The 22,572-nt window shown below is 44.9% G+C and overlaps 1 protein-coding gene across 10 annotated transcripts in view; it reads left to right on the top strand.

Moving 5' to 3' along the window:
* LOC144682802 (glutamate receptor 4) overlaps positions 1 to 22,572 on the top strand; it is a 272,035-nt gene that overhangs the window by 56,587 nt on the left and 192,876 nt on the right. For all 10 annotated transcript variants that reach the window (XM_078545523.1, XM_078545530.1, XM_078545527.1 and 7 more), the window contains exon 4: positions 15,084 to 15,268. In XM_078545523.1, coding sequence (XP_078401649.1) covers positions 15,084 to 15,268 — 185 coding nt within the window. The remainder of the gene's footprint in view (positions 1 to 15,083; positions 15,269 to 22,572) is intronic.

The raw sequence follows: 22,572 nt of genomic DNA, 5'->3' as shown, positions 1-22,572 counted from the left end.
TTAGTTTAATAATTCTAATACAGGAGGGACTTGCCCAAAATTTAAACCTTTATTGAAACTGGAACAAAGCAGCTACTCAGTGACTAAGATGTATGGTTACTGTCACTAGGTCTGTACTCCTAGAGAAAAAATGACTTCAATCCAAAGTACTGGCTCTTACTCTAGTAATCCCAGCGCAGTTCAGTATTTATTTAGCTAGACTGCTTAGGCCAAAGGTTAATCACAGGTTTGTTTTCATCTGTCTCTTAGATGGCTTCAGTTAATTCATTTGCACTTGGAAGCATATGTTTGAAAGTGCCATAAAAACTAAACTCTGGCTGATGTACAAACACCAGTTTTGCTTTGGAAATTTTATTTTAAAATTTAAAAGGGGCTGGCAGATATAAGGTTAGTGTGGGACTGAGTACAGTACTGCCCACACGGTGATGTAGGAGGCATATGACTCGCACCCAGGATCAGTCTAATGTTGAACAGAACCATGTATACCAGCAAGCATGGAGATAGCTCCTAGCTTGCACCTTTTACTGTATATTTGTAAATAGTTCTAGGAGTCAATAAAGACTTACAGTTAACCCATGTAGGACTACAAAGACTTCTTTAGACCTATCAAAATGTACACCCTACAACATGGTGGCAGCGTGGGGAAAAACCCAAGACCTCACACAAAATGTAGAGAAAAACTAAAATGCTGGAAGACTGCAAAAAAATTCAGCTAAGTGGCTTGACTTGAAAAGAAGCTCCAGAAGCAGAGGTACAGAGGAATAATTGCCAGGAAAAAGCTGCATAGAAAGGCTTGGAAGCTGGAGACAGAAATTTAAAATTCCCCACTGCAGCAGAAGACTCCACTAAATATCCGCTGGAAGTCCAGCTTCAGATCCCAGAGACAACAAACCGAACCGGGGTGAGCTGAAACTTTTAAATTCCAGGATAAAGCAAATCCTGAGAAACTTTTAAATGGTTCAGTGGTCAGAAATTGCTGTTTAAAAATTCTGTCAGAAAAGCCAGATCCCCGAGTCATCACCGAAACACATGGCATCCATGCTCACTCTGAAAAGGGGAAAAAAGTTACTTTGAAAGAATGGCAACTAAAGGATTAGTTTTAAGGACCAGCAAAGGCCAGAATTCGATGCTTTTACGACCCTAAACCATAGCGCTAAAATGAAGAAGTCTGCAGCTAGTCGATCCAAGCAGCCACAGTTTCAAATTTTTTCAAGGCTGAGCATGACTATCATTGCAGCAGGTAAAACCGATGGCAACACCATCGTGAAATTCAGAAAGTTCTTAAAGCAGGACATACACGTTTAAAAATTTAACCATGGAACAGAATTCCACATTTACTAATCAATTCAGACTAATACAAGGCCCAGATCAATCACATAATTGTGGACTTTGGAGGAAAATGTTCCTAAGATACAACATTGCTTCAGGTTTAGACAAAAAGTCAGAAGCAGTGCAGGTTAACACATTGCTTTAGTTGGTAGGCTCGATTGCAAGTGTCATTATTGCAAGGCAGGGAATCTAAATTTTAATAAGTACTAAAATTATGCTATGTTTATTTTCATCTAAGAAGCAATAAAATACTCCAAAGAGCTAAATATACAAGGAGCAAGGAGAACCTATAGGTTCATTCATCAATGATGGCAGAAGGTTGTGAATATGGAGACTTAAAATCTGAACTCATCAGAGACAGAATAGTGGTAGAAGTAACAGATGACACACTCTAACTTCATGCAAGCAAAGGAAGATCTAACCCTGGAAAAGGCAATCCAGATAATAAAGCAGTCAGAACTACGTTAGCAGCACAAAATCATTTTAAGAGGGAAAATAAAATGTGGAGCAGCAGTCAACCCATCAAGTAAAGCAACAAAGGCACAGGGACACTCCAGGCCAGGGAAGGCAATACCTGAACAGACCAGCAGAGGGGCCATGCCAAGGCTGTGGAGCAAAGCACCCCAATGGGCAAGATCCTGCAAGGTCCTGCGATTTCAGCCCAATGCTTTCAGTGCAACAGGATTGGACACGACAACAAACTGTGCAAGACAAAAACTCTGAAATGCACAGAAGGCCCAAAGATTATCTGCAAAGTTGAGACTGCAAACCTGGAAGACACACAGCTATGTTTCTTGGGTGAGGTCAAAGATCTTGGTTTCTCATTTAGAATGCGGACATTTCAGTCAATAGCCATTTGACAAATTTTAAATTAGACACATGAGCCAGCGTAACAGTCCTGTCAGACAAAGAACCAAGGCTGAAAGACCTCTGGCTTTGAACAACTCTATGGGTCCGGAGCAATGCGACTTCCAGTCATAGGTATGATCCTGGAATCATTAAGTTTTGGGGGCAAATAAATCTTTTAACTGATGTATGTCAGCTTTTTTCTCTCTTGAGCAGAAATGCCTGTGTAGTCCTGGATCTCCTCAAAACAGCAGAAGATGTCAAGACAACCACTGTTATTAATCAGACAGAACTGCAATTTGCCTCGTACTCAAACAAAAAATATTATCCTGACTGGGGTTAAGCTCTGAACTGTAATCTCTCTTTGCGGAGCAGGTTTGTCCATTCTCGTTACAGGTGCTGGAAAACCTTCAATGATCGTACCAGCCAACCACCCAGGAGGTAACCACAACACCTGCAGTGGAGGATGTAAAAGAGGCTGACCAGCAGTCCAATGAGCTTCAACTCCCGGCGATGGTACAACAGGTCAATACTGCGACAACTGAACATGCTCTGCAACTCCCAGCCAGCATGCCAAAGCCGCAAAAGATGCTGGAAACTGGAAGCAGCCATTGCCAACAGCGAAACGCAAAGGCGAGTGTACCACTAAACCTCATTCTAGTCACAGGGATGCTCATCCTCTGCCACAGAGGATATCACCATGACCTGCACAACGATGGAAGAAGCGAAAGAAACAACAAGGAGATGAACACAATGTTGGTCCACTCCTCAGGAAACGAGTTAAGGGAGCAACCACTGACAATTGCAACAGCCAAACTAACCAAGTGTGGTTCAACACGAAAGAATGGAAGAAAAAGATGAAAACATACCCAGATGCCAGAATAACCTCCAAACCCACAGGAAGAACCAACAGCAACAAAGTCTTCCACTCCTCCAATAGTAATGTGAATGAAATATGGAAGGGCTCTAAGGCTGCCTGAATCTTTGAATTCAAGGATTTGAAGGGGAAGATGGGGTAATGGCAATGACAATGTAAATGTATGATAGTAATAACAATGTAAAACATAAGGTAAACTATAATCACTTAAAAAGCATTGGATAAAGGCTTGGGGAGAGGTATCATATAAGGGTCTCGCACATTGTAGCATTCATAGTTTTGGGAAATGTTAGACTGTAGCTTTAAGAATAATCCTGTGCTATTAGATCACATGATCTGCGTAAAGCAATGTGTTAGCAGCACGGGGAACCTCTACAGAGAGAGCGCTTCTTTAGCTATGGAGTTTGATGCACACATGTAGTTGCCACTACAGTCTTGTAAATAAAGTCAAATGTTTCCATTAAGAAAAGTTGTCTGAAGATCAACTCTATGGGAAAAATTTTCCCCCCATCGGGGGGGTAGTGCGGGAGCGGGCATGGGCGGGCGCACCTCCACCGCCATTTTACGTGGGCGGGCCAATTAAGGTCCGCCCAGCGTGACGTCCACCAGGAAGCGCTATGTGCTCTCTGTGCGGGCAGGGTAGGAGGATTCCCTCAGCCGGGAGTGCGCTCTTTTACTCTTTTAAGGTTGGACAGGCAGGTCCATTAATGATTTTAATTAGTTTTTCAATGGCCTCAATAGGCCGTTGACAGGTCGGCGGGCGCACAGCTGACTCGGCTGCGCCCCCGCTGACCTGAAAAAGGAAATGATGCGGGGTGACGTCGGGAGTTCCATCTGACGTCATCCTGCGTCATTTTACGCGTCGGCGAGTGGGCCCTGCCCCTGCCCCCGCTCGCCGACCGGAAGATCCTGCCCTATAACACACATATAGGGTTAATGTGGGACTGAGTACAGTACCACCCAAACAGTGATGGATGAGGCACACGACCCCTATCCAGGGTCAGTCTAGTGTTGGACAGAGCCCTGTGTACCAGCAAGCATGGAGACAGCTCCTAGCTTGTACCCTTTACTGGTTATTTGTAAATGGTTCTACGGGTCAGTAAAGACTTAGAGTTAACCTACGTATGACTACGAAGACTTCTTCAGACCTACCGAACTATAACCAACACCCTACAACAGAAACCATGGTCATGGCAGTGTTAACTTTGTCATTCTAATGCAGTCAGAAATTCATGTAAACATGACAGTGACTAAGGTTCATCTGCTTTTCATCAAACAGCACAGGTGCAAATTGTGCACAGTTATATGACAGTCCATTATTAGATAATCAGAGCAATCTCCCTGTTATCTACAGTGTAAATAGGGGCAGCTCATTGTAGAGGGAAGGCCCAAATTTAATAATCACAGTTAAAGCACAAGGGGAAATGGTGTAATGTGCCCACACTGTTCTGCCTATGAATAGTAGAATACAATTTAATACATAAATTCGTGTTAGTCAAGCACTCAAAAATAAGGCAGGACATATTAAATTATTAACAAAACAAAAACAAAAATACCTGGAAAAACTCAGCAGGTCTGGCAGCATCTGCGGAGAGGAGCACAGTTAACGTTTCGAGTCCGAATGACCCTTCAACAGAACTAAGTAAAAATAGAAGAGAGGTGAAATATAAGCTGGTTTAAGGGGGGTTGGGACAAGTAGAGCTGGATAGAGGGCCAGTGATAGGTGGAGATAACCAAAAGATGTCACAGACAAAAGGACAAAGAGGTGTTGAAGGTGGTGACATTATCTAAGGAATATGCTAATTAAGGGTAGAAAGCAGGACAAGCAAGGTACAGGTAGCCCTAGTGGGGGTGGGGTGGGGTGAAGGAATCAAAAAATGCTAAAAGGTAGAGATAAAACAATGGATGGAAATACATTTAAAACTAATGGAAGTAGGTGGGAAAAGAAAAATCTATATCAATTATTGGAAAAAAAAGGGGGGGAATCGGAAAGGGGGTGGGGATGGAGGAGAGAGTTCATGATCTAAAATTGTTGAACTCAATGATCAGTCCGGAAGGCTATAAAGTGCCTAGTCGGAAGATGAGGTGCTGTTCCTCGAGTTTGCGTTGAGCTTCACTGGAACAATGCAGCAAGCCAAGGACGGACATGTGGGCATGAGAGCAGGGTGGAGTGTTGAAATGGCAAGCGACAGGGAGGTCTGGATAATGCTTGCGGACAGACCGAAGGTGTTCTGCAAAGCGATCACCCAGTCTACGTTTTGTCTCTCCAATGTAGAGGAGACCGCATTGGGAGCAGCGAATGCAGTAGACTAAGTTGAGGGAAGTGCAAGTGAAATGCTGCTTCACTTGAAAGGAGTGTTTGGGCCCTTGGTCGGTGAGGAGAGGGGAAGTAAATGGGCAGGTGTTGCACCTTCTGCAGTTGCATGTTTAAATTATTTTTTTGTTATTAACTACTTCTCAATGTTTGATGGGGACTGTTTGATTCTTGACTCTATGGCAGGAATCTTCCAGGCCCACCTACAGCAGGAAGCTTGGTGGGTGGCTGGGTGGGCGGGAAGCTTAATTTAGCAGGATGCCAAAAATCAGATTCCTGACAGTGGGATAAACTTTTGCAATTAAGTTCTCGGGACTTTAAAGGCTTCCTAATGAATAGTGTCGGGAAGCCCTTTCCATGCATTTGCACGTCATGCATGCTCATTGAAAGTTCAGCTCACCAGTTAAGCGCTCCCTCCAAATTAAGTTCTCCACCAGCGCGAAATTCAAACATTCACATTTACAACTGCATGTAAGTGGCCTGCACCTTGCAGGATTGACTTTTTCCTGGGCTTTGGAGTGAGTAGCCACTGCTTTGGCCTTCTTGGGGACAACTCATAAATGTCAGCCTCCTGATTGAGATTGGGTGCCTCTATTCCAAGCTGTGCAAAGGCTGAGCAAGGGAGGCAGGGTCTGCGGGGAAGGGTGGAGTGAAGGCTGGGCAAGGGAGGCAGGGTCTGCGGGGAAGGGTGGAGCAAAGGCTGGGCAAAGGAGGCAGGGTCTGCGGGGAAGGGTGGAGCAAAGGCTGGGCAAGGGAGGCAGGGTCTGCGGGGAAGGGTGGGAGAATGTCCGGGGATGGAAGCCAGATTGTCTGGGGCTTGTTTGGGAGGATGTCCAGTGAAAGAAGTCAGACTATTGGAGTCTTGTTTAGGAGGGTAAGCATGTGATGCGTGTCTTGGTCCTGTTGTAGGCTGATGAATGGCGTCTCTAGGCAGTGAGCATCTTAGAGAGATGTGACTAAAGGGTAGGGTCAGTGAGCTCAAGAGTTTGGTCCTAAGGGTTTGAATGAGAATACTGGGACTCGGAAGGTACAGTGACAGTCAGAGCGGGGAGTTGAATCAGGTAGGATGGAAGGGAAGGGGCAGCGGATGGTCTCATGGGGGGAATTGCAGAAAGTCAGAGTACAGCTGGACTTGAGAACAGGATGGCCAGGGTCAGGAGGAGCATTGGCATGTCGATGGTTATGGGAATAGTGGGAAGAGCAGGAATGTCCACATAAATGATATTAGGGTCCAGGGTAATTGGGAAGAGGTAGGAGGGTGAGGAATCACAAGGTGGTGACTGTGTAAGGGGATAAGTGGGATCTTTGAAGGTAACAGAGGGAGGGTAGAAGGTGCTTGACGCACTGGCAAACTCACATGCACCACGCTGAAGCTGTCAAGGTTGTGGCGCAGTTTGTAAAACCTCTCGAGCATTCGATATGGGAGGGCTCGCTTTCCGGGTGGGAGGAGTTAATGGTTCATTTTTTGGGCAATCAAAGCTGCACCATATTAATTATTAGCTCACTCCATGGAGAACCAGGCTCAGCTGAGTTCTCCTCTCGAGGTTTCCATGCCCAATAAACCAGCGTTGCTCCATGGCTAATGGATCACATTCTAGTGGGAACCCATCAAGGTCTGGAGCTGCTGTGCAGTGTGTGCTTATTGACATCTGCAGTGAGAAGCAAGGATGAAGATGAGAGAGGGAGGTGGATGCCTCATGGGGCATGGGTGTTGGATGGCAGCAAAGTCCCGACTCCAAACCTCGATTCTCCTGGGTAAATGGTCATGACTGACAAGGGCCTATGTGGTAAGTCTTTCTATGATGCCAAGGCAATGGTCTCTCTATAGAGTCTCATGGCAGTGGAGGCCATCTGAACAGTGTATGAGGGTAGGTTCTCAGACATGGCTGCCATTACCCCTGTCAATGTGCAATGCCTCCATACAAAATCATGTATGAATGGGAGGAACACTCATCTGTGGTCCTCCAGGATGTCCTTCACTGGGATGGGGTGAGGAGGCCATGTGGGGTGCCAGGCATAGGACTTAGCACTAGCTTAGAGGCTCAAGATGGAGGCTAATCTACAAAGAATACGCTGACTAGATGGATCACTGCAACTTGTTCACATATCTACTTACGCAGCCTCCTGGGACCCTGCCTTTCTATTCGCTCTGGTCCAGATGAGGAGAAAATGTGCAGGTTAGCCCAGGGCCAGGAGGAGCAATGGAGAGCTGCAAGAGACAGTGCAGCCTTAAGAAGATCAGGATGCTGATGGCCAGGGGGCCAGTGAGCATTGGCTCAAGCCCAGGTATATTGCAGGAGGCACAGCTATCTGCAGATGAGCGAAAGCCAGGAAACGCCTTAGGATGTCCCAGAATGTGGCTGTTCACATATGCCAGTTTCTCCATGAAGGCCTGTGTTCACAAGGACTTGGAGGCAATCCCAAAGCCGATGGCATTAAAGGCCCTAAAGCTCTTTGCCAGTGGCACCTGTGAGGTTTTTCCCAGTCAGCAGTGCACAAGTGCATCCGGGAGGTGACAGATGCCCCCTTCAGGAGACTGTACCTCATGGGATAATACCCCTGTCCTTTAATGATGTCCAGTGTACTTTGGTTGCAATTCCTTTATGTGAGGGATATTCCTACCCTTGAGATGGAGACAAGCAGGCTGAACAATTCTCCATATGAGGTCTCACAAAGGTTTCTTTAAATTTATTCTTTCATGGGATTTGGACACCACTGGCACAACAAAAGGTCAACATTTGTTGCTCATCCCTAATTGCCTCGAACTGAGTGGTTTGCAATTAAGGGTCAACCACGTTGCTGTGGGTCTGGAGTCAGATGTAGGCCAGATCAGGTAAGGACAGGAGATTTCTTTCCTAAAGGATATAAGTGAACCAGATGGGTTTTTACAACAATCTACAACTGTTTCATGGTCACCATTACTGAGGCTAGCTTTCAATTACTGATTTATTAATCAAATTTAAATTGTACCAGCTGCTTTGGTGGGATTTGAACCCTTGTGCTCTCAAAATTAGCCTGGGCCTCTTGATTACTAGTCTAGTGACATTACCACTACACCACCATCTCCCCCTTGCAGGTGGAGGGTGCAGGTGAACTCCATGACGGTGCATCTTCTGAGGATTCTGAGTCATCATCCTCAGAGATGGGGTTGGAGATGGAGCTCTGAGTCGCCTGGCTTCTTGTCTTTCTCCTTTTCTTGGAAAGGAGAAGAAACCTTTAGTGGACGCCCTAGGAGGCTCCCTTACTTAAACAATGTCCCACTCTGTCGGCGCATCTGACAACTACAGACTGGAGGCATCCTCACTGGCCTGCTGGTGGAGTCCTGTCTCACCTTCGGCATACGCATGGTCCCGGTCCTTCCCAGCTAGTTCGGCTGCCTCTTCTTCAAAGGTGCTGAGCACTCTGATATCCAGAATGCCTCTGCCAGTCTGGACCTGCTCCCTCCTGTTGTGAGCATTTTTTTGTCCTGCAGACAGACAGGAGGATTGAGTGTCATCCTAATGGATGCATGAGCAGTTTAGGAGCATGCATGTCTATGCCAATTCCTGACCCCTCCCCAGTAAGTGATTAACAAGCATGATGTCCTGCAACGGATCGAACATCTAGAACTAGGGGCCACTGTTTAAAAATAAGTGGTCACTTATTTAAGACAGAGCTGAGGCAAAATCTTTTCTCTCAGAGGGTATTGAATCTTTGGGACTCTCTCCCTCAAAAGGCAGTGGAAGGATATTTGGATATTTTTAAGGCAGAGATAGATAGACTCTTCATTAACAAGGAGGTGAAAGGTTATCAGGGCTAGGCAGGAATGTGGGGTTGAAGTTACAATCAGATCAGCCATGATCTTATTGAATGGTGGAGCAGGCTCGAGGGGCTGAGTGACCTACTCCTGCTCCTAATTCATCTGCTTGTAACATTGAAAGCATGAAGTGGCTGCCCTTCAGTACACATGTCCCATGTGCTGCTGAGTCCTGCAACCCAAACTCCTGCCTGAAGCCCTTATGAATGTCACTTTGCAGTGAGTAAATGGTGCCACTTACCCAGGCAGAGCACATCAGATCATTGATCCTTCTTCTGTACTGCTGTGTGGTTCTTTTGTGGACCCAATGGGACCTGCCACTTTCCCTGGACGGCCTGGAGGAGAACCTGCAGAGAGGTATCACTGAACCACGGGGCCACACATTGCCTGCTCTGTGACATTATGATGGATTCAGAATACGGAGCTTGTAGTAAGTGAATGGCTCTCCAGGTTCCCTTTAAATATGATGCCAGGACCTTCAAACCCTCCCTCCCCACCAAACCCCTGAGGTTAGGGTGGGGACAGTGACTTCTTGCCCGCCCCCACCGCAAGAGTCACCGAGCTCCTCGCGCATGCATATGTAATGAGCTGAACAGTGTGAGATTGCACATGGCCAGCCATCCCACCCCTGGCTGGAAATCATCTCATTTCTACCTCCACCACCTAGCTTATACTCCAGAGCAGAAGACACTGCCCTACCTGTCACACCGGTTCTTTTTTGATGTTATTTTGTAGTGAGGCAGTGCTAAGTGTTACACTAATCGCTCAGGGCTGCAAAGTGAATCACAAGAACAGATTCAATTTCCCTTTCTGCTCAGTGCCTGATCTGACCCCATGTAACCTGCACTGAATAGAGAAGTTGCAAATGGAGACTAACAGGTAAGGAAAATCTGAGGATGAGGGTCATGGCAGGGTAGTCCCCAGTGTCTCCTACTGTTTGGCTACTGAGGGGATGAATGATGGTTTGGGAACAGGTTGTCCACCTATTCTATTGGCAAAAAAAGATGTCTTGGTGAGATGAACAACAGGAAATAATGCACGTAGTGAAATCAAAATAGCTGTAAATTCGCTCACTAGTTTTGTACAATTGTATGTTATATGCAAAACCTTTTTAAAAAGGCAGGAAAACACACATACTATGTGTGACTTTATTATGTAGCGGTGCACCAGGATGCAAAAAAATCCCAAAATGCTCTGGAATTCCTTAGGGCTGTGATTCTGGTGGTTATAATAATTCTGCTACCCACCTACAAAGAGTTTATGTCAAGGGGAACTACTGGGCTGAACAGGCCTTTCAGCCAAAACGCTGACCGTAGTACGTGGCAAAGGTGAGAAGATGCCAGATCCACATTTCAGGAAGTTATCTATTATGACTCATAGCCATGATATGAGGGAGCAACATTAGCATTTTTAAAAAAGACTTGTGCTCCTGGTCAGCCTCACTTCTGCTGTGTGAGACCAGGTATACTTATGCCAGCACTTGGCCCAGCCTCCCATGTCAGTGCATGCAGGAGTGAGCTCTGACCCTGGCCCACAAAGCAATTTTGAAAATTGAGATTTTAGACCAACACTGGCTGCATGTAGGTTTGGGATAAGTTTGTGGTCAGTACAATGCAGTTCTGGTGAAGTGCAGAGGAATTTTGACCCCGGTGTTTTTTTTGGAAGGAATCATCAACCCATTCCTTTCTCCACTCCTCCAAGTTTACTTTAATGTAACACATGGATTTGCAGTTCATAGGAGTGAGGGAGTATTGCGATTGTTATCAGGCCGTGCTGAAGGAGATAGCTGAAGAGATAGTGGAGGCGTTAGTGGTGATCTTTCAGGAATCACTGGAGTCAGGGAGGGTCCCAGAGGACTGGAAAAACCCTAATTTAACCCCCCTGTTTAAGAAGGGAGTGAGGCAAAAGATGGGAAATTACAGGCCGATTAGCCTGATCTCGGTCATTGGTAAGATTTTAGAGTCCATTATTAAGGATGAAATTTCAGAATACTTGGAAGTGCATGGTAAAATAGGGCAAAGTCCACATGGTTTCATCAAGGGGAGGTCATGCCTGACAAACCTGTTAGAATTCTTTGAGGAGGTAATAAGTAGGTTAGACAAAGGAGAGCCAATGGATGTTATCTACTTGGACTTCCAGAAGGCCTTTGACAAAGTGCCGCACAGGCGGCTGCTCAGTAAGATAAGAGCCCATGGTGTTAGTGGCAAGGTACTAGCATGGATAGAAGATTGGCTGTCTGGCAGCAGGCAGAGAGTGGGGATAAGGGGGTCCTTCTCAGGATGGCGGCCGGTGACTAGTGGAGTTCCACAGGGGTCAGTGTTGGGACCACAACTTTTCACTTTATACATTAATGATCTAGATGAAGGAACTGAGGGCATTCTGGCTAAGTTTGCAGATGATACAAAGATAGGTGGAGGGACAGGTAGTATTGAGGAGGCGGGGAGGCTGCAGAAGAATTTAGACAGGTTAGGAGAATGGGCAAAGAAGTGGCAGATGGAATACAACGTGGGGAAGTGTGAGGTCATGCACTTTGGTAAGAAGAATAGAGGCATAGACTATTTTCTAAATGGGGAAAGAATTCAGAAACCTGGAGTGCAAAGGGACTTGGGAGTCCTAGTCCAGGATTCTCTTAAGGTTAACGTGTAGGTTGAGTCAGTAGCTAGGAAGGCAAATGCAATGTTGGCATTTATTTCGAGAGGACTAAAATATAAAAGCAGGGATGTGCTGCTGAGGCTTTATAAGGCTCTGGTCAGACCACATTTAGAATATTGTGAACAATTTTGGGCCCCATATCTCAGGAAGGATGTGCTGGCCCTGGAGAGGGTCCAGAGGAGGTTCACGAGAATGATCCCAGGAATGAAAGGCTTAACATATGAGGAACGTTTGAGGACTCTGGGTCTATACTCGATGGAGTTTAGAAGAATGAGGGGGGATCTGATTGAAACTTACAGAATACTGAAAGGCCTGGATAGAGTGGACGTGGGGAAGGTGTTTCCATTAGTAGGAGAGACTAGGACCCGAGGGCACAGCCTCAGAGTAAAGGGAAGACCTTTTAGAACAGAGATGAGGAGAAACTTCTTTAGCCAGAGAGTGGTGAATCTATGGAATTCATTGCCACAGAAGGCTGTGGAGGCCAGGTCATTGAGTGTATTTAAGACTGAGATAGATAGGTTCTTGATTGGTAACGGGATCAAAGGTTACAGGGAGAAGGCGGGAGAATGGGGTTGAGAAACTTATCAGTTATGGTTGAATGGCGGAGCAGACTCGATGGGCCGAATGGCCTAATTTCTGCTGCTATGTCTTATGGCCTTATGGCCTTATGCTGTCCAAACATGTAAATGTACAGCCAATGAATAGCTGTAAAATATCAGTCTAAGTCCCTGTGTGAGCACATTGTCAGATGATGGTATCCGACCCACTAATGTGTGTTAAAGTTCAAAAATAGGAAGAGGTGTGAAGAGACTGAAATGATTAGTTCTCATGTGTTGCAAAACTGTAAAAAAGGCTACTGAAGGTTGGAAGAGAAAGCCAGAGGCAGAGCATGGAAAGTGTGAAACATATCACATTATGAAGGGATCCAGCATCTAAAGTAAAGATTGGCAGGCTTAAAGATCTTGTGTATCAATAATTCATCGATGTGACAACAAGAACCAATTGGGAACCAGGAAGTGCTATAAATTGTCTCAACCACTTTTTGTTCATTCTTACATAAAAGGAACAGCAGTGCTTACATTTTCTTTGAATGTGTACAAATTGCCTTTTAAAACAGCTCACCAGGCTTCCTTCGGCTCAGTCAATAAATACACTATCAGGTGAGGAGCAGCATCATACGAACCTAGAAGATCCTCTGTTTCATAGAATCATGGAATCAGTAGAGCACAGAAGAAGGCCTTTCAGCCCATCGTGAACGTGCTGGCTCTCCTGAGGAGAAATTCACGTACTGCCACTCCCCCATCCTCTCTCCACATCCCTGCACATTCCTTGCCTTCATATATTTAGAAAATTCAGAAAACCTAGAAAGATTTACGGCACGGAATGCCCATAATGTCTGCGCTGGCCAAAAAACGAGCCATCCAACCTAATCCCATTTTCCAGCTCTTGGTCCGTAGACTTGGAGGTTACAAGACTTCAGATCTCTGTTCAAGATTTCACCTCCAATCTCTATTCAATTAGCTGAAGCACAACAGTTTACCTAAGCACCCAGACAAAAAATAAACTGAAGCTCTTACAGTTGATGGCTGCCCAATTATATCTGCTAAAACGTATGTGTTTCAGGTGATGACCCGTCCCTGTTAAAAACTTTGCTACAGCTCACTGTCTAGGTTATCACTTGAACAATTTGGAGGGTAGCTGATCCCTATGGAAAAGTACCCCAGAGTGAGTCAGTGCCCTTAGCAGCATCAGTCAGAGATTTGAAGGAGAAAAGGGGTTAAAAATAAATCAGTATATTTTTGATCATTCTGAGCAGTACCACATCACCACTTCTTTAATGATTGGCTCGATAAGAAGGCATAAGGGTTAAAATTGCACTGTGTACTATTAGAAATAAATATTTTAACAGATTCATTTGACATTCCTTGGTTAACTATTTTAATAAACTCACTTAAACTCAAATACTTTATATTTCCTTCAGAGATAAAGTATGTGTGCACTTGAGTATTTGTATGTATTTGCATGTAAAAGTGAGGTTCATGAAATTTGAGCCTTAACCTTAACCTAAGGCCTCAAAGCCCTGGATCAGTGATAAATAAATTCTTACTAAAAGACCAGCTTTCAGCATCTCCAGTTCTCAATGCAGTTTGATGCTGCTGCAATGTGCTGGTTCAGAAAACCAAAGCAGTCTACTGTGCAATAATATGTCAAAGGTTTGACTTGCCTGAGGCTAACGCAGAACCATATATAATATGCTTTATGCTACTTCTGAAAACTAGAATATTTTCTCGGCATTGTCCTTATCTAACTGTGGCACATACATAGTATTTGGAAATAATTGCATGAAATTATGTCAAGATGTTTAATAGATAAATAAATCTGCTAATCAGATACAGTCTCTAGTTATTGTTGTCATCTTGCTAAGGTAATTTGATTGGCATTTATAGTTTGTGACCCTCTTTGACTGGCCTTGTATCTCTCAGTATTGTTTTTGCTCCAAGAACATGTCTTTGTCGCATGATATTTTAAAAAAAGACTCCGCTTCTCTCAGCCACACTTCAAGATGGATTTAACTTTTGCAGATCATAAAATGATTCTGGTTTTGCATGATTTTACCATTTTATGTCAGTGTCTAAAACACAGACTTTGCTGTGCTTCATTTTGTAACAGTGACATAGTTTCACACATAGAAATGAGCAAAAATTACTGCGAGTCAAAGCCCCTTTCAGTCTCAATCATACTGTTGTGCACAGAAATTGGCTGGTTGAAAGAATATAAAGAATTGAAACTTGCCAGCCCTCATTAAGTGAGCTTCACTAGCACCCGGTCAAGCTTACAGCTGGAGAGTTGATTGGGTATTATGTATTCTACTTTACAGAGGGGAAATTGGCAGGGCCAGCACCCGTTCCCTGCCTCTCACCCTGCCATACTCATTTCCTGATAAACAATGATGAGCACTTTGCCTGTGGACATTTCTAAGTCTCAGATTGCCCTGTCCAGTGTTCTCCATTGTGGCACTGGAAGAGCTGAAATGAAGAAAATGGTATATTTGGAGAATTTGATAAATTTTTGTTAAGAAGAGGTGCACACCAAATCAAACCTTTTCCTTATTTAGATCACCTCAACGATCTTGCTGAGCAGCACGATTTCATTCATGAAAAGAATAATGGATCTGAGTTAAATAGTTAACCACCATTAAACTTTGCAATTAGCTGTCCAACAATAGCTGCATTTTCCTTAAAATAAATTTTTTTTATGATCCATTGCAGGTTATTCCATACTGCAATCGATTATGGAGAAAGCAGGACAGAATGGCTGGCAAGTCAGCGCCATCTGTATTGAGAATTTCAATGATGCTAGCTACCGACGCCTTTTAGAAGACCTGGAACGAAAACAGGAAAAGAGATTTGTGGTAGATTGTGAAGTAGAGAGGCTCCACAACATTATGGAGCAGGTAATGCTATTGATTTCAAATTAATATTAAGAAAACATTCCTCATGTAAAGCTGAAGAAATGCTTATTGCAGAAAAAAATGTGCACTTGGAAAACTAATCACACCTTCTGAACATCAAGCTCTTGTTGGTAAATCACACCTTTGAGTTTGCAGCAGGACTTCAACGTCAAAATCAAAGCTAAAATAAGATTAGAATTGATCAATCTTTCCTGAGAATACTGTGGAATTGTGCAGAAGAAAGGATGTTCATATTTTGAAAAATGAAAAGGTCACTAGGTATCTACAGAAGCAGAAGGAATCGAGTTGTGACGTTATCTTTCTATCTGCTGGAAGTCCATCTGTGAATTTCAATTGCCACCTCATTAAATTTAAGGTGCCTATCATATTTAAAATATTTAAGCAGCTTCTTTTCACAAGGCAAAGTATGCATTGTTTTGAAAGCACTCTGCTTCCTATTAATGTGCAAGTATTGAATTTTAAACCAATTTGACAAGTTGCTGGCACGCATCAATCAATGGGATTCTCTAAAAATTGGTACAAATAAATCTAGTGGTATTGCAGACAGTCTGACTACAACACGTTTTATTTGCAGACATATTGGGCTGATTTTTCCTCCCATCAGGGGGGAAGTTGAAGGGCGGGCACGCACAGGCGCGCTTCCAATTGGTGCCCCCGATCGGAGGCGCGGTGCTATGTTACATGGGCGGGCCAATTAAGGCCCGCCCAGCGTGACATCCGCACAGAAGTGCTATGCGCTCCCTGTGCGGGTGGGCGTGCGCACGAAAGAGCTCACTCATCTCCTTGAGGCTAAGTGCTGCCTCAGTGAGATCGGCTCAAAATGTACAAAACTTAAAAATAGAAAAGTAAAATTTCCCTAACATGTTCCCTCATGTGACAATGTCACATGAGTTGGGACATGTCCATAATTTTCACATAAACTTTATTAAAACATTTTTAAATCCTACATGAAACCTCATCCCGCCCGTGGATGAGGTTTCATGCTTTTTCTAATTCTCGCCAGGGCTCCTGGCAGGTCCTTTAATTACTTAATTGATCCTGTCAATGGCCTCAATTAGCCATTGACAGGTCAGCGGGCGCGCAGCTGATTTCACTGCACTCCCACCTTCCTGAAAATTTAAATGGGGTGTGGTGACGTTGGGAGTTCCCCCCAATGTCACCGCGCGTCATTTTATGCATCGGCAAGTGGGCCCCGCCCCCGCTCGCAGCCGAGCAAAATCCTGCCCATTAACTGGGGCCTGACAGTGTCAAAACATTCAGGCCTTTGGGTAGTTTATACACACCTATCTTCTGCTGCAATGCTGCAGTTAGGTGATATGGTGATGAGAGCTTTCTGTAACTAAGGGCAGGATTTTCCGCCCATTGGGGCGAAGTTGAAATGCGGGTACATGGAGGCACGCCTCCGATCGGTGCCTCCGATTGGGGGCGCGCCAGCGTTTTATGTGGGCGGGCCAATTAAGGCCCACCCAGCATGACAAGCGCACAAAAGCGTGCACTCATCTCCCTGAGGCTAAGTGCTGCCTCAGGGAGATCGCCTCTACTGTCAAAAATGTTAAAAATAGAAAAAAAAAATTCCCTGACATGTCCCCTCATGTGACACTGTCATAATTTTAAAAAAAACTTTAATTAAATTTTTTAAAACCTACATGAAACCTCATCCCACCCGTGGATGAGGTTTCATGCTTTTTCTAATTCCCGCCAGGGCTCCTGGCCTGCCCGCCAACCTTAAGGTTGGACGGGCAGGTCTATTAATTAGTTTAATGACTCTGTCAATGGCCTCAATTGGCCATTGACAGGTCAGCGGGCGCACAGCTGATTTTGCTGAGCCCCTGCCTACTTAAAAATTTAAATAGGGCGAGGTGACGTTGGGAGTTCCACCCGACGTCACCGCGCGTCATTTTATGTGTCGGCGAGCAGGCCCCGCCCCCCACTCGCCGACGGGGAAACCCTGCCCTAAATAAAAGAGTTTCCTGTAACAGTGAAATTTATCTTTAAGCTAATGACAGATCTCAGACCTTTGAGCTGCTGATTTTTTATCTCAAGTTAGTAAAAACTATGCGGTAATTTTGACTTTGAGTAAAAGATAGGTGATTCTGATTCAGCCCGCCTGTTATACAGTGCTCCCGGTTTTCAGGGAAGTTTTGGAGAAAATTCCAGAATGTGGGGTCTAGGCTGCTGAAGTCATGACTGCCAAATGGTAAGGGAGGGGCTGGGGAGGAAAAGCACAAGAAACCAGAATCAGAGGAATTGAGAGTTCAAGATTGGTAACGAATATAGAGCTGGAGAAGGTGACACAGGTAGAGAGGAATTCAGAGAGAAGGTTAAGAATTTTCTATTTGAGGTGTTGCAGGGAATCAGAGGTTAATTTTGGTCAGGGACTGCAGGTTCGAAGGACTTGGTGTGAGAAGATATGAGCGTAGACTTTTGGATGAGTTAAAATTTGCTGAGAATGATGGATGAGAGGCCAGCCAGGAGGGCATTGGAATTGTCGAGTCTACAGGTTTGAATTAGATATTAAGAGCGTGAAAAGTCAAGCTTCAGCCTGACACAATGACCAGAGTGGGGTACAGAGCCAATGGAAAGGGTGTGGAATTTGTTGTAGGGACCAAAGACAATAGATTCTTTCTTCCCAGTATTTAGTTCCAGGAAATCATAGATCATGCAAGACTGGCGCCGGAATTTTCCTCTCCCATTGGCGGTGGCCATCATGATTGGTGTGCGTGGACAGTATGGCAAGAAGGCCAAAAATTGGTTTTGTGCCGTCGTGAAATCAGTTTGTGATTGTCTGCTCCGCTGGTCATTGGTGGGCCACATTTCCCACCACCGAACATCAGGAACCTAATTTCAATACTTCAGCATCTCATTATAAGCCCTGCTTGCCGGAATCATGTGCCCATGTGGATCCTCCAGGCATATTTCACAACTGTTCATACATGACATGAATCTGGTGAGCTGCACTTTGCTCGGGACTTCGAGGTTTGTTTGCCTACCTTGCTTCGGGTAGCACTTGTGGTCATCAGTGCCAGGCTTTGCAGGCAGCACCACATCACTTTTAGGAGGGCTCACAGGCATGTCTCTACCTACCAGACCAGCCGTAAGGCAGGGGCGGCTTTTCAACTGCTACAGGACTAAGACTTGCTTGGGGAAAGGGGACAAGTGGCCTCAGGCAAGAGAAGAGGCTGTAGGGCGAAGGCTGTACTTGGGAAGAGGGGTATCCCAGGGTGTGTGTGAGGGCACATTTGATCTGTGCAAGAGGGTGAGGACTGAGGAGGCAGTCTCCGGAGGGGATGAGGCTAGATGGAGATGTGAGGGTGTATGTGAGAGAGTGAGTGGTGATGTCCCTTGAGCTGGCAGTGAGTGAGATGCCAGTGAATGTGCGATGGCCTTGTGAGTGTATGAGTTTAGAGTGATGAGATGGTTGCCTTACCCTGGTAGCACGGATGAGATCGTTCATCCTCTTTCTGCATTGAATGGCCAACCTCTTCTGTGCAACATTGGCACTGACCACCACTGCCATCACCTCCCAAGCTGGACTGGTAAGAATGCTGGACCTCCTGTAGCCAGGGCAGGGGTGGTGGACATCAGGGCGGGCCTCCAAAAGGCATTCCAGTTACGGTTCACTGAACTGTTCCTGGCTTTTAGGGCCATGTCTTCACTGGAGCAGTCCTGGGCTGCAAGCATTGAGAATTGTGTGTGCAGCTACAGTTTAGATATAGCACCTGGAGTGAGGAGGTAGTGAGGTAACGCCGTGGCCGGCAATTCAGAGGCCACCCTCCATCCTTGCTGTGGCTGCATAATTAATGATTACATTATCCCTGTTTCAATTAATTTCAAAGGCATGTTTTTTTATCCTACAGGGTCAATTAATTTTTACCAATTCGCAAACTTTTACTTTTATTTACTCTACACTTTATTTAAAAATGAGTAATTATACATAACCTGTTACTCCAGCAGTTTTAGTGTTCATGCCTTTACCATTGCTCCTGGTTGCTACCCATAAGGCAGAATTTTGCCGTCGGCGAACAGGGGACGGGGCCCGCTCGCCGACACGTAAAATGATGCTGGGTGACAGCAGGCGGAACTCCCAATATCATCCCACCCCATTTAAATTTTCAGGAAGGCAGGGGCGCAGCAAAATCAGCAATGGGCCCGCCGACCTGTCAATGCCCACTTGAGGCCATTGACAGGATCAATTAAGCAATTAAAGGACCTGCCCATCCAACCTTAAGGTTGGCGGGTCGGCCAGGAGCCCCGGCGGGGAATAGAAAAAACATGTAACCTCATCCAGCAGCAGGATGACGTTTCGTGTAGGGTTTTAAAAAATGTAATAAAGTTGTTATGTAAATTATGAACATGTCCCAACTCATGTGACATTGTCACATGAGGGGACATGTAAGGAATTTTTCTTTTCTCTTTTTAATATTTTTAAAAGTTGAGGCGATCTCACTGAGGCTGCACTTAGCCTCAGGGAGATGAGTGCGTTCTTTTGTGCGCATGCGCAAAAGAGCGCACTCTCGATTTTAGGGATTCCCCCCCATCCACCCGTGTAAAATGGCTGTGCGGCCCCGATCACTGACGGCGATCAGCTCCGCGCCTGCCCGTGATTGGGTCAGGCCCTCCCGCCTGACAAATGGAAAATTCTGCCCATAAAACTATGTTATACAATACGTTGTACCTGAAAACAGGAGTCATCCTCATTATATTAATGAGATTAAAAGCATTAAATGAGTGCTGATGATTAGGAATGATCACCTACAGCATTAGGTAATGATAGCTATCATCTTCTACTGTGTGGGGTGATGATGGCTATTAGCATTAGGTTTAAACATTTGAGTCTATTAGATTTCATGTAGGAAGTTGAATATATATTGTGAAACTGACATTGGAAGTGCTAATTCTGATAGCAGCATTGCTACTAGTACTCTGAAATGCATGTGAAACATGAACAGGGTGATATCGGAACATTTGTGGTCACCATACATTCTGGAGAGGCTTCTACTGAAGGGGTTCTGCAATATAAACAGGGCACAATAGTAAGTGGAGCTTCATTCAACAGGAACACAAGAGTCAAAAACTGGGTGAATTGTGTCAGCTGACCTCCATGCCTGAGTTTGTGGTCCATTCTCCCATTGAGCGTGGCTTGAGGGGAAATTAGGGTTCTCAGAGGGAGGAGGTCACAGGCCTCGGTGCGAACATCAGGTATCGATCTGAAGGATGGGTACGGGGTGCCAATTGCAGGTAATTGCCTAGGTAGGCATAATAAATCCAGCGGGTAAATGAAGAGGCACTCCACATCAACAACAACAATTTTTATTTATATGGCACCTTTAATGTGATGAAATGTCCCAAGGCACTTTCCAGGAGCATCATAAAACAAAGTGTGACACAGAAGCGCATAAGGAGATATTGGGTCAGATGACCAAAAGTGTGGTCAAGAAGGTGGGTTTTAAGGAGGGAAGTAAGATAGAGAAGCAGAAGGTGTAGAGAGGTATTTCCAGAGCTTGAGACCCAGGCAACTGAAGGCACAGCCATCAATAGCGGAGCAATTAAAATTGGGAATACACAAGAGGCAAGAATTAGATGTGCATAGATATCTCAGAGGATTTTGGGGGCTGGAGGAGATTACAGGGATAGGGAGTGGTGAGGTAATGAAGGGATTTGAAAACAAGGATGAGAATTTTAAAATCAAGATGTTGCGTGACCAAGTGCCAATGTAGGCCAGCGAGCACAAGAGTGAAGTGGAAATGGGACTCAGTGCGAGTTAAGACATGGGCAGCCAAGTTTTGGACGACCTTAAGTTTCCGGAGGGTAGAATGTGGGAGACCAGCTAGGATTGCATCGGAATAGGAAAGTTGTAATGAAGGCATGAATGAAAGCTTCAGCAACAAATGAGCTGTAACAGGAGCAAAGCTGGACAATGTTACAGAGGTGGAAATAAATATCCTAGGGATGGCATGTATATGAGGTCAGGAGCTCATCTCAGGATCAAATATGACACCAAGGTTGCAAACAAACTGGTTTAATCTCAAACTGTTTCCAGGGAGAGGGATGGAATTGGTAGCTAGGGAACGGAGTTTGGAGTGGAGCCCAAAGGCTTCAGTCTTCCCAATATTTAATTGGAGGAAATTTCTGTTCATCCATTAATGGATATCGGATAAGCAGGCTAATAATTTAGCAATAGTGGAGCAGTCGAGAGAGGTGGTGATATAGTACAGCATACATATGAAAATAAATGCTGTGCCTTCGGATGATCTCACCAAAGCGTAGAATATATTGAGAAATAAGAGGTGGCCAAGGATAGATCCTTGTGGGAAACTGGAGGTGACAATGCGGGAGCAGGAAGATAAGCCATTGGAAATGATTCTCTGGCTCTGATTAGATAGATAAGTATGGAACAAAGTGAGAACAGTCTCACCCAGCTGGACGGGAGTGGAGAAGTTTTAGAGGAGGATGATGATGTGGTCAACTGTGGTCAAAGGCTGCAGGCAGGTCGAGAAGGACGAGAAGGGAAAGGTTACCTTTGTCACAGTCACATAGGGTGTCACTAGTGACTCTGATAAGAGCTGTTTCAGTACTGTGGCAGGGACAGAAACCTGATTAGCTCACATCCTGGATCCAGCAGCTCACCTGCGTTTAACTGTCAGATTGGCCAAGGCACGGGAAACACGGCTATAAATTTCAAAAGGGAAATAACAATGAGGCTCGCATCCTCATTATAATATTTAAAGTGGCAACCTGCCTCCTTGGAGCAGGCTGGTCACCCTCCTACCATCCCGCCTTCTGTTACACAATCTGCCTATTCTCTGAAATTCCACCTCCCACCCCCACCTGTTTTGGACATGGGCTAACTTGAACTGATTAGCTTTAAAGCATTTAGGGGACATTGGACCCATTCAACACCAGCCAGGCTGATAAAAACATGCAGATCAATTATTTTTATGCCTCGGAAAATCAGTATAAACAACAGAAAGTTGACTATTCTGCATTTGGGGATGGAAAGTGTATGCAACTCATTCAGAAAAAGTAACTTAAATATGAGATAAGAAAGGGAAACATGTAACTAATGTTACCATAAACTAAAGAACCACCAATGCAGAATCCATCAGGAATTTTTTTTATGCTATGACAAACTGGATTTTGGATGCTTGTGAGCAAATTGCTAAACGGATAAAAATACGACAGAGAGCAAGTAAATCAGCTCTTCGTCTTTTGGAGCAATTCCAAACATAAAGCTCGCCAGTGCGATAGCAAATTCTGCTGAATGAAAACATTTTCTGTTTATTGTG

Source organism: Cetorhinus maximus, chromosome 7, assembly GCF_964194155.1.
Source record: "Cetorhinus maximus chromosome 7, sCetMax3.hap1.1, whole genome shotgun sequence".
NCBI lineage: Eukaryota > Metazoa > Chordata > Chondrichthyes > Lamniformes > Cetorhinidae > Cetorhinus > Cetorhinus maximus.
This window is presented reverse-complemented; position numbering and strand designations above follow the sequence as displayed.